The sequence below is a fragment of the Cyprinodon variegatus genome, unplaced genomic scaffold (assembly GCF_000732505.1).
Source record: "Cyprinodon variegatus isolate N-32 unplaced genomic scaffold, C_variegatus-1.0 Scaffold392, whole genome shotgun sequence".
Lineage (NCBI taxonomy): Eukaryota > Metazoa > Chordata > Actinopteri > Cyprinodontiformes > Cyprinodontidae > Cyprinodon > Cyprinodon variegatus.
The window spans coordinates 658508-670359 of NW_015150845.1; the positions used below are offsets into that span (position 1 = coordinate 658508).

Consider the following 11852-nt stretch of genomic DNA (forward strand, 5'->3'; position numbering starts at 1 on the left):
AGCATTTTTCCTTTAACTTCAAGGCAAAGAAATTTTTTTGTTGACCAATTAGATAAAATCCCAATAAAAACATTAAAGCTTGTGGTTATGATTTAACTCAATGCGTTTGCAAGGAATCATATAAGCAAGTATCATTTTTCTTCCATTGCATATTTGAAATAAATACAAAATTGATTAATTCAGTTGTGATGATGGACGATAGCGATAGTTAGGCTGCTATTATTGCAACTCAAACCCCTTTACAGGGAAACAAAAGACCTCGCCTATTCAGCCAGGCCCACAATTCCCTTTAACGACCCCTAATTCAGAGACATAGACAGGTATGGCGTGTTGCAGGTTAACAAAAGAAGCCAAACAACCCCCATTCAAAAGAGTTGGACCCATTCATCCGCTTCAATTTGCATGTTGTTGGGCTACTGTTTAAAACCTCGAACTCAACGCTAATTCTGATATTTTGAATTGAAAACTTTCCCTGGATTAGAAGAGGAACGTCTTCAAACTTGGAAACAAAGTCCAGGGGATTGTTGTTTTTTTACTTTTAGGTAATCAGCAAAATTTACTTTATGAGTCTATTTAATTATGGAAAACAAAGCTTATTTTCTAACTAACTTAAAACTAAAGTAAAATAAGCAAATGAATATACCGACTGACCTAAAACTACCCTGTTTTTATGAATGTATAAATTAAAGGCTGTATTAGTTTTACACGGGTGAAAAATCCTGGTATTTGCTGCTTTGATAACTAATGCTATGTTCACACCGGATGCAGCAAGAGCAGCAAAAGCAGCAAAATCGCGTCTGCTGCTTCCTTTTTGCTGCTTCTACCAGTTAGTTCTGACGAGAGGCTGAAGCAGCTTTGCTGCTCTGGCTGCGCGGTGCAAAAGTGTGTCTGACGTGCGTTGGGCGGAGCTTCACTATCCTTTCTCTGCCTTGCAGCTATATTTGCTGTGATCAGTGGGAATAAAGTAGTTTTAATATGTTTTAAAGTGAGAAAATCCTCCTGAAAACCTGATCAATGCAGTCAGTTCATCCAGATTATAATCCCACCTTCCAATATTTTTTCTGTCAGAGCCGCTCAGACCCCCACATACCAGCGGTGCGCTGTCAGTAGGATCCCATTCAACAGGAGACTCTGGCCGGGTCGCGGCTGGTAGGTGTTTTTCATCTAAATAATCCAAACTGCAGGAACCAGGATAATAAAAGCGAACATATTCTGCCGGCAGATTTCTGCATTTGAAGTTAATTTATGCATCAAAAAACTGTTTCAGAGGAGTGATCACAGCGCTCTGTATCATCAGCGATGTGTCTGTCTCTCTGCCAGCTCCCAGATCAGCTTCTCTGATTGGTTGATGCGGCGCGTCGAGCAGCAAAAGTTTAATTTTTCCATCTCGAGCAGCAGCGTCAGATGCTTAAACGCGCCCGACGCGCTGCTTCAGCTGCTCAGACGCGCTGCCGGACCTTTTGCTGCGCCTTGACGCACGTCAACCATTGATTTGTATGTAAACTCGCTGTTTCTGCCGCGCCTGCTGCGTCCGGTGTGAACGTAGCATAACACAACGTTTCCTTTTTCCTCTGCAGGGAAGCGAGGGTTAAAGGGGTGATGCTGAGATGGTGGCAGCCAAGACACGACGGTGCAGGACATGACCAGTGGGCGTTGGACCATGTGGAAGTAGTTCTGTGAGTACCCAATGCCCCAGCCCAGCTGTTGGTAACCTCCCGCCCACCTATGAACTGCCCCTGACAGAATCCTGAGCCTCACCCTCTGCCTGACCTCCGTACAAAGATTTTCTCCCACTGCACACAGACTCAGGGTTACTGATAGTTGCAAAACAACATATGTGCCGATCAACACTGACAACAAACCTCTGAGCTGTCAAGTAATTTTCATGACTTCTGCTGTGAGCGCAGCAGAGCAGGAAATTCATCAGAGTGGTTTAATAGAAATGGTGCTGCTAGTTGATTGTTGTTTGGATTTTAGCAGATCAGCTCTTGCTGTTGGATCATGATATTTTCAGTTATGCTCTTTTACATAGAAAGATTGGTACTATGGATGTAATTCTTCAATATCAATATCTAAAAATCCATTTTTTGCATTACTCTTTGGATGAGTTAGGTCTCAGGGGAATTTATCAATTTATCTAACTTGGTATAATTTTGTTTTCAGCATCAAAATAGTCATCTAATGTAAAGAAAAAAAAAATACATCAATAATACCTAAGTTTGTTAATTAATTTACCTGCTCTTAATGGTTGATTTCAGTAGAGATGCACTGATGAAAGATGTCTGTAAAAGATGTGAACCTCCAACCTGCTGATTTCCCATAACTGTAACTTTAAAAAAAAAACTTCAGATCAGGAAACAAAAAGAACACAGAATAGGGGAATTTTTTTTTTTTTTTTTTTTATAACCGTAACCAAATATTTGTTTGAAATAGAGCAGTCTTACTCTGCATCAACAGAAATCTAATAATACATAAATGATGTCTGTTTGGATCACAGTACGAAAAAAATATGTATATCCATTCACAAATAATAGCTGTTTCCAACTTAATGATTTGAGGATAAAATCTTTGATTTCCTCGGTTTTAAAACAATAAATTATCAATTAAATCAAGAATTAAAAATATTTGTTAATATGGACTCATAATATTATTTTTTCTGAACAGTGGACTCAAAATGCACTCAAGAATCCATTTCAGCCTCAGACTGTAATTAACTTCCATTATTGACTTATTATTGGGGGTTTACGTGCTGAATTAAGTACTTTTTCAACTGTAGAATAAGTACTTACAAATCAAAAACTGTGATTTTAAAATCTTTTATTCATATTTGAACAATAATCCAGCTCAGGTTTGATTTAAATATATATAGGGTTTAGTATGACTAATTTGAAAGAATATTGATTGATTAATCACCTGCTGGAGGTCTGATTATTAGCAGATTAGAGCAGCCAGCTTTTCTAAAACTATTTCCATTCGAAATCTTCCATCGCTTGATCATAGAACAACTCATTAGCGCTTAAAGATGCAGCGTTGACTGATTGGAAAGAGATCAACAGTCTAACAAGAGAAAGCTGGCTTGTCTTTTAACCAGCCAATTTCTCAGTGCATCTCTAACTGTGAGATAGGGCAGCTGTAAAGGATTTCAGAGGAATGAGCCTCATTTGCCAAATTGTCTCGCAAAATGTTGATTTTATGAAGTAAAGTCTTTAAATTTGTTGGGTTTTAAGGTTATCTGCAATACTTTGTTTGCATTTTTAACTTTTAAGCAACCTGAAACAGAGGAGTAAATATTCTGCATAACACTGAAGATATCATGACGTAATCAATGCTACATTGGTCTTTTATGCTTGCTCATCACTAACATAGCACCATCATAAAGCATTTTAAATGCTTCATGTTGGTGGTGGATTCAGAGCAACATTTCATCGTACAGGCGTGGATTCCAGATTCTGCATAACATCATTTCAGTTCAAATTATGCAGAGTTGATAACAAACACACTAATATGCTGACCTTTGCCTAACCTCAGCCCTCCCTGGCCAACATGGCCGTGACCTGTCCCACTCCTCCCCTCTGCATCTGATCAGTTTTCAACAGTGTCTGCTGATAAGAGAGACCGTGACCCTCACTCTTTGCTCTGTTTATTTCTCTCCGCCCACCAATCCTTCACACATTTTATTCCTCTTACGCTTCCTGCACAATCTTTTCTTTTGGCCCACCCTGCCTTCGTCTCCTGCTGCCTAACATCCCCTCTGATCACATGGCTGTGGTTTCTCTACCTCTTTTCATACCATCCTTCATGCTCTATCTCCTTCTCCTACTTTTTTCATCATTTTATTTAAATCGTCTTTCGTATTTTCCCATTCTTGTATAAAATGAATGGATTTCTCCTGCTCAACTTTCTCTATCCTTTGGTTGTTTTCATTTTTTGTTACATGTTTCTGCCTCCTTCCTCATATTTTCTTCCATACTCTCTCTCTCTCCTGACTCCCTCACTTCTCTGCCTTCCTCTCTCCTCCACTTTGGGCCTCTGCCTCCCCAGGCTGGGGCTAACACCCCCCCAGACCTTTCTACAAGACAGCAGTCCCCACCTCCTCCTGCCCATCCCCTCTCGTGCTCTAACCTCTGCTCTCTTCTGTATTCTGCTCCCTCTGGCATGGCTGTAGTGTCAGGTAAGTTCTCCGCCTCCACCTGAACGCACCTCCCTCCTCCTCACCTCAACAACCACCACGCACAGACCCTCCTCCCACTCCTTTTCTTTTTATTCCTTTTATACTGCAGACACCCTTTCATAATTATATGCAAGTTTTTTCATCACTACCAAATTCATCACCATGCTCTCACAAAAATGAACGCACCAGACAGGTCAGAGGGCTGGTCAGTTGTTCACAAAGTTCATGTAAAGGCTCAGCACAGAAAGTAAAAATAAAAATGCATCACTGCACATTGGATGAAGAGGAAATGACTCAAGAGGTAGATACTGATCGCAGAGGTAGAAATATTATTCCAGTTCATCCATGCTTTTGCCATGTCAACATGATACACAGTAAAACATCCGATCATGTGCTTATTAGAAGTGTAACAAGAAGTATTTTAAACACAACTAAATTCTCTTCAAATCTGAATCTACAGAATGCCAATCTTTTTCTCAGTGTTCTTCTAACGCTCCCTAAGAGATTAAATTCACAACAGATCTCAGCAATACCCCAAATAACATTTGAAAACAAAGAAATACAAATAAATTAGTACACAATATTAAAGTGTGTGTGATAAAATGGAATGACAAGAAGGGTTCTGAAAGGAAGGGAAAGCCAAGAAACTGTGAAATCTGTCAGAAAGGCAGACTAGTACATGGAACATTTTTGACTCCGTTCAAGGGTTTAACCTCAGTCAGGCCTTACCACAATTATAATCATATCACAGTCATGAAGGTGTAGTATGATAATATATATATATATATATATATATATTTTTTTTTTTTTTTTTTTTTTCTTTTTTTGTAACATACTAGTATCGGTGTTCGGGATCAGCCGGTACTTGTAGCACAAGCATCGGAATTGTATCAGGAGAGGAAAAATGGCATCGGAACATCTCTACATAAAAATAATAAAATTGAGCAAAAGCACATATGGAATTTGTAACCAATAGTGGCTGAGTGTTTGCAACTAACAAAGATAAAGACAACGTCCGTTTCAGTGCATTTGAATGGCATTATACTACAAGACATACTATCTTCAAACTCCAAAATACTTAGACCTGATCAAACCTGATGTGGATAATTCTACACCAAAAATGGGCAAACTCACTTCCTGTTAAGGACGTATTTGTGAAAGCCATACTTTTCGATTAAATATTGCAAAAATGTTGTCCAGGTCTTGTGAATCCAATATTGTATCTCATCCCGTCTCATTAGCCAGATGTATTGTTACCCTTCTAGTGCTTATATGTGTGATGTAATCATCACTATACATGTTTGTTTTGTTGGTGAAAGTACCTCAAGCCCCTGTCACACCTTGACGATTTAGACCAGTGTACGTCTGATGTACGAAAAATCTGGCAAAAACGCTGGATAAGTTATGCGTACGTTTTGTATAAGTTATGAGCATGCTGAAGCACGCTGAAACACGTTGGCACATGTCGACATATGGCAAGTACATATGCCAACGTATGCCATACGTGGGGCATAAGTTACAGGTAAGTTTTCTGATCGTTGACATACGTTAAGTGTAAGTTACTCAAGATTAGCTAATCCAAAACCTATGAGTAGCTTGGGCATAACTTAAGCGCTACTTGTCAAGAACTTATCTCGAATGCATATCAACGTATCTGACGTTGCCATTATTTTTTTTTTTTTTTGGCTTTTTTTTTTTGTGGTAACAGCAGCTAGGTTAATACCATGATCATAGACATCTTTTTGATGTCTTTGATGTTGCCCCCTAGCCTCGTGAGACCATCCTGATCTCGCGAGCTTTCAAGATTTCACTCGCTTCACCAAATGAACGTCCAATCAGCGTTGGCTTTGAGGCGGGTTGAGGTGTGACGCAACGAGAAGCGCCACAGTTCAGTCTAAAGAACATGGCGGCTTCAGCCAATGAAACTAGCGTTAGCGTGGCTATCGAGCAAGTTTTATCGGAATTACAGAGTATTTCTTCACTGAAAGAAGAGCAAAACACTGCTCTGGAGGCTTTTCTCAGAGGAAAAGATGTTTTTGCTCTTCTCCCGACTGGTTTCGGCAAGAGTAGTCTGGCTTGTGGTTGTGTTTTCGTCGTCACTCTATTAGTACGTCATATGCTTCGTTGATCTGATTGGTTTATTTGGCCCGTCTATCACCAACATAGACCAATCAGCTAACCAGTATTTTCGCCCCTTCTCAAAATTAGTCGGAGTCAGGTTAGCTGCCCCCCTCAGGACACTGATTTGTGATATTTCATGGGCATTACACTGACGTGTGTTATGCATAAGTTAGGCTGTCTTGGACATACGCTCTGGACTCGTTATGAATACGCAACATATACACCCAAAATTAAAAAAATATATAAAAAGTTCAGCGTATGCCAGCGTTTTAGGAGATTCTGTTACGTCAGGCATACCCTGGCTAAATCGACAAAGTGTGACAGGACCCTCAGCTCCAAAGCAATCTTTTAATGTTTTTGTAACAAAAAATAAAAAATAAATGCAGAAAAAAAAACTTCTGTGTATTTAGCTTGAATACTGGAAGTCTTCTACCTCCTCACACTAGTCTAAAAATCTTGCGTTATTGGTTTTGAGATTAATTCATAGCTTTATTTTTCCTGCATGGCTTTGCGGATCAACTGTTGCAACGACTCTCCATCCTTTTTTTCCCCCACTTTGGCTGTTTGTTTGTCTGTCTGAAGACAACAACAACAGCAAGTCTTGTAGGCCAGGAGCTTCCTTTTTATTACCATTTGGTTTATGGTTAGATGTCAGAAATGCACAAAGATGCACTCATTTCATCGATCTCTTAACATAAGAATCCACCGGCCATTCCTAACACTTCCACTACCACGAGCATCGGCCATCATGCACATGCAAACACCATCCCCCACATTCCTTCGTCCACCCACCCGCTTCACAGAGACCCCCTGCCTGCCCTGGCTGTACTCCTGGCTCACTGGCACCGCCCTACTGGATGGAAGAGGCAATAAACAGGCTAAGCAAGAGTGATCTTCTGCAGCTTTTTTTATTATTTTTTAGTTTTTAATTTTCAGTGCCTTGCAAAAGTATTATTACTGCCTGGTGTTTTAAAGGATTTCTACACATAACAGCTAAAAACTTCAGTCGTTTTACTGGGGTTTTATGTGATAGACCAGAATAATAAAATGTACAAGTGAAGCGGTGTACTAAGTGAAACAAAATTGAGTTTATTTTGATTTTTAACATAAATCTTTTTGCATTCTTATTTACTATATGGTCAGATTAAATTCATTTGGATTTGTTTCTTAGTAACCTGGGGGGAAAAAAATCATCCTTAAAGCTTCCCATGGGTTGAATTTAGTTCTGGGTTATTATAACTAAAGAATATATATTGAGCCAACCCATCTCACATTAGCAAGCAATGTTTTAGTGTAATAACCTGATGGAAAAAGATAAGAATGGAGTTGTTCTGCAAATCTTTCCTTTAGGCAACTTTAATAGGATTTCCTATTGGATAACCCTTTATTTACCTTTTTCCATCTTCCCATCAAGTATGAACAAGTCCCCTGTCATTGCTGAAAACATCCCCACAGCATAATGCTGCCACCACTATGTCTATACATAGGCCCTGATCTTCAAAGATTTAAAATATGAGGCCCTAAAATTGCAAGTTTTTTTTTCAGTGCATGCACTAAGTTAGCATGTTGTGAATGATCTATAAAAGTTGTGACACAAATTATAGGATATGGAAACTTATTTGGTTCCGCCCAATAAAATGAGCATATTGTGTTTGACAGGCAGTTTGAAATTGAAAAGAGAGATGAGCTTCATAGCCATAGATTTGTAGGCAATAATAAATATAAAAAAATTATCATACTAAGTAATATTTGGTCATTAGAATATGATCTGTGTCTTGATTTAATTAAAGGTCTGACCCAAAATGCAGTAGACCAAACAGAGAGACCAGGGAAAAGTTTAACAGGTTTATTAAGAATATTGACATGAGTCCATTGCTGCTCTGAACACTGCCAAACCGGAACTGGAAAGTGAGGGGAAGACACTGTGGTTAGTTCAGGCTCAGTGGGAAATTTGATTCTTTGGTTAGAATTGGAGGAATAGGTTGCAGACTCACTTTTCCAGAAAAAGGTGTCCTTTATGGAATCCAGTCTGTGTGGAATGTTCCAGAAATTGTCTTGTTTGGTGTTGGGCGGACAGGGTTTTTACTCAGACTGCGGTTGTTCTTTGGTAAACGGAGAAGCTGACTGCCACTCAGATTTCCTGCAGTACTTGAACGGGCTGTGGTGCAGATATAACCCTTGCTCGGTGTGAAGCTCAAACAACCTCTGTTTGGAACCCCAGCTCAGTTAGAAGCTCAGTTGATCCTTCCAGAGAGAGAAGGTCCGAAAAAAAATCCAGTTTGCAGGATGACTTCCTGCTGAGAGGCAAAGACAAAAAAAAAAAAGTTAAGACTCAGGTTGACAAAAAACTCAGTTTGACTCAGCAAAACTCAGCTTGGCTAGAGTACCCAAAACTGGCAAACAAAAACTCAGGTAAGACTCTGCTAAACTAGGCATGGCTAGAGTACCCAGTATTGGCAAACACTCTGGCGTCGAGGTAGTGGCAGTCAGCAGCTTAAGAACCCTCCACAGGTAATGAGGCAATGAGCTGCAGGTGTGCAGGGAGACCCAATGAGGAAGGGGCACCACCTGGTGGAGGAGGAAAGAAAACACAAAAACAGACCACACAAACTGGATTCCTGACAATCTGATGCAACAAAAAAAAAAATGGTTTGCATACCCTGTTGGCTGAATTGCAAACACGGATCACTTTGCATCTTCCTCTGCTTCATGCTTACAAACATGTTTGCACCTGTCTTAAGACACGCTAACCTTTGGAAGATCAGGACCATAGTATTGTGCATGCCGGATAAAAAGATTATTTTTGGTCTCACCTAACCAGAGCATCTTCTGAAACATATATGCTACCCCCTACATGACTAACAGAAAACTGGAAGTCTGTCTTTTGGTTTTCTTTAACATTTTTTTTATCTTGCCACTCTTCTTTTATGGCCAGATTAGGGACTCCACAATGTTGGGTTCTTGCATTTGAGCCGTGGCTCAGATGCAAGAACAACTTTCCATTTCTAATTTGTTTCATTTTGTTAATAGTAATAAAATCCCAGTAAAATATTGAAGTTTGTGTTTTTAATGTGTCAATCTGAAAAGAAAAAAAAACATTAGGAGTTTTAATAGTTCAGCAAGCTACTGTAATCTTAAAACCCGTACTGCTCAGGCCCCTGCTCTTTTTTTTCTTCTTTTTTTTAACTCTGACCTCAAACACTTAGTGTCAGAGTTAACCTCTTTTATTTATGTTAGAATATCTGTGGTCCTTGTGTATTGTCTTGTCTTGACAACAGTCGTAGTTACTTGTTTCATCGTCTTTATCTTGCCTTCCATTGGTGTAGAATATAGAGAAAATCCAAAGTAGCACCACTTATTCCCTGAGCCATGAGATCTAAGTAGATGTTCAGTGTTTGAGGTCATGGTTGATTGAAAACGAACGCATGAACCTAAAGGTGAGAGGTTGTTGAAACTCCATTTACCCATCCGTGTGTCTGCATGATTGGATCTGCCGAGTGAGAGCTTGGGAAGTTGTATTCTGCTCTACGTTCTCACTAATTTCCACATCCCTCCTTCTCCCTCCCTTCTCCTTTCACTGACTTTGTCTCCCTACAGCACGCGTAAACAAAACTACATGATGAGCTTTGCCAGACAGACCGGGATGCGTCACTACTACAGCCGCAAGCGGCGGGCACTGCAGCAGCAAGCCTGAATTACCCCCACCCCCTCAAGAAGGGATCTCTGAGCAGCCAATCACACATCACCCTGCCTTGCACATCCCTATCCTCCTGACCGCATATCACCCTGTTGTGACCCGTCCATCGGTGGATTCTCTCTTTCCATTCGCCGCCACATTCTTCACCGAGCCGTGGCTTTCTCCACCAAACAGATCGGCAAGAATCATACTTCTACTAGCAAAGGACTAAAGCAGACATTTGGTTTACTTTCATGTTCCAGAAAAGACCATCCATTTTTCTATTTTTTTTTGTTATTGTTGCTGTCTTTCCTTGAGATCCTAATACCACATGCGGTACCCCTCCCTCAGGCCACCTCCATCACCTTTTTCCCTCTTTTCCTACCACACTGTGAAATTATAAGATGATATATCACTGCTGAACTTACCAGCTGGTTGGAAGGTAGCCTCCCAGTTCCACTGAGCCACCGAGGGAGAGGGAGGGCCCCTCCAAAGCTGCCAAACAGTATGCCAGGAGGACACACAGCGACCATAAGGAGGAATTACAAAGAAGAAACTTCAAAAAGGCAAACGAAAAAAAGAGCAAAAAGATGAAAAACAAAAAAAAAAAATACAGTGTTCTTGGTGTTCTGTGTGTTTGTGGATTAATTTTGTGATAAGTTGATAAGTGGTGTTCCGTTTGTTTGTTCGTTTTCTACTAATTCATATGATATTATGTGGGGGGGGGGGGGTGACTGGGGATAAGCTGGGTTTTGTTTCCCTTCTCATTTTTTTTTTTTTTTTTTTTTGTCTTTGGTTAAAGTGTGAGCAAGGAGCACAAAACCTCAACAACCAGAGAAGGAAGGAAAAGATTTGCACGAAAATGGAAAAAAATAAATTATGGGAAATAAATTAAGACTGATCTTTTTTTTTTTATCTTTTTTTTTATATATATATTGATTTTCAAAAATACAGATATTTATGGTAAATGGTTCTTCACCTAACCTATTTAAGATGCACTGTGCGTGAAATCTGTATGTTATTTTCAAGTGTTAAGTTATTAAACAGTCGAGTCAGGCTCTCGGACAGCAACATCTCCCCTCTTCCTTCTCTTTCCTCTATAATTGTGCCGTTTCCTCCCATATTCCTCTCTCTCTATGCCGATTTCTGTAAACCTGGAGGTGAGGCTCTACTAGTGTTGTTTTTGGAAGTCTGTGTAATATGGACCCTCTGCCCTCCGTGTAACTCCAGTATAGCAATCTCCTGTATATATATGTATATCCACTATGGGGAGACCCAGCAGCCTTATTAAAGGGAAATAAAGAACTGTTGAACCTCAAAATGTACATCTTGTCACATTTTTTTCCCTCCTTCCCTTAAAGGAATAGTACACCCAAAACATGATTAGCAGATCATGGCTTGTCTACAGTGAAAAAAAGGACTGTTATTTACTTTTGCCGTCGGCTCTTTGGAAATGCATGAAGGTGCAATCGGCTAAGTGAGCTTAGTGATTGGAAAAAATCTTCCATTCCTTTAGAGACAGCATGAAAAGTCATCTGAGTACAAAACATAGAGAGGAAAACAACAAGAAAAGGGACAAGAAGAGAGGGACAAAACCTAGAACAAAGAATGGATGTCTATTCTATTAACATCTCTGTATCTCTATAAAGGGTCAATTCAGAGGGCCCCATGCCTGTTTTTGCCTAGGGCCCCAGATTTCCTAAACCCGCCCCTGATCAGGGTAAGAATAGAGGCAGGTGAAGTGATGCACCCACCATGCCTAGTGCCTACTGTAAAAGCCTGTGGGGGCGGTGTTATGATCTGGGGTTGCTGCAGTTGGTCAGGTCTAGGTTCAGCAACAGTATGTGCTCAAAGAATGAGGTCAACTGACTACCTGAATATACT

The 11852-nt window shown here is 40.0% G+C and overlaps 1 protein-coding gene across 1 annotated transcript in view; it reads left to right on the top strand.

Moving 5' to 3' along the window:
* The window catches only part of reln (reelin), a 245497-nt gene extending 234812 nt beyond the window's left edge, over positions 1 to 10685 (top strand). The window contains 3 exon segments of the mRNA XM_015387357.1: positions 1566 to 1676; positions 4166 to 4171; positions 9890 to 10685. Coding sequence (XP_015242843.1) covers positions 1566 to 1676; positions 4166 to 4171; positions 9890 to 9986 — 214 coding nt within the window. The 3' untranslated portion in view covers positions 9987 to 10685.
* The last annotated feature ends 1167 nt before the right edge of the window (positions 10686 to 11852 follow it).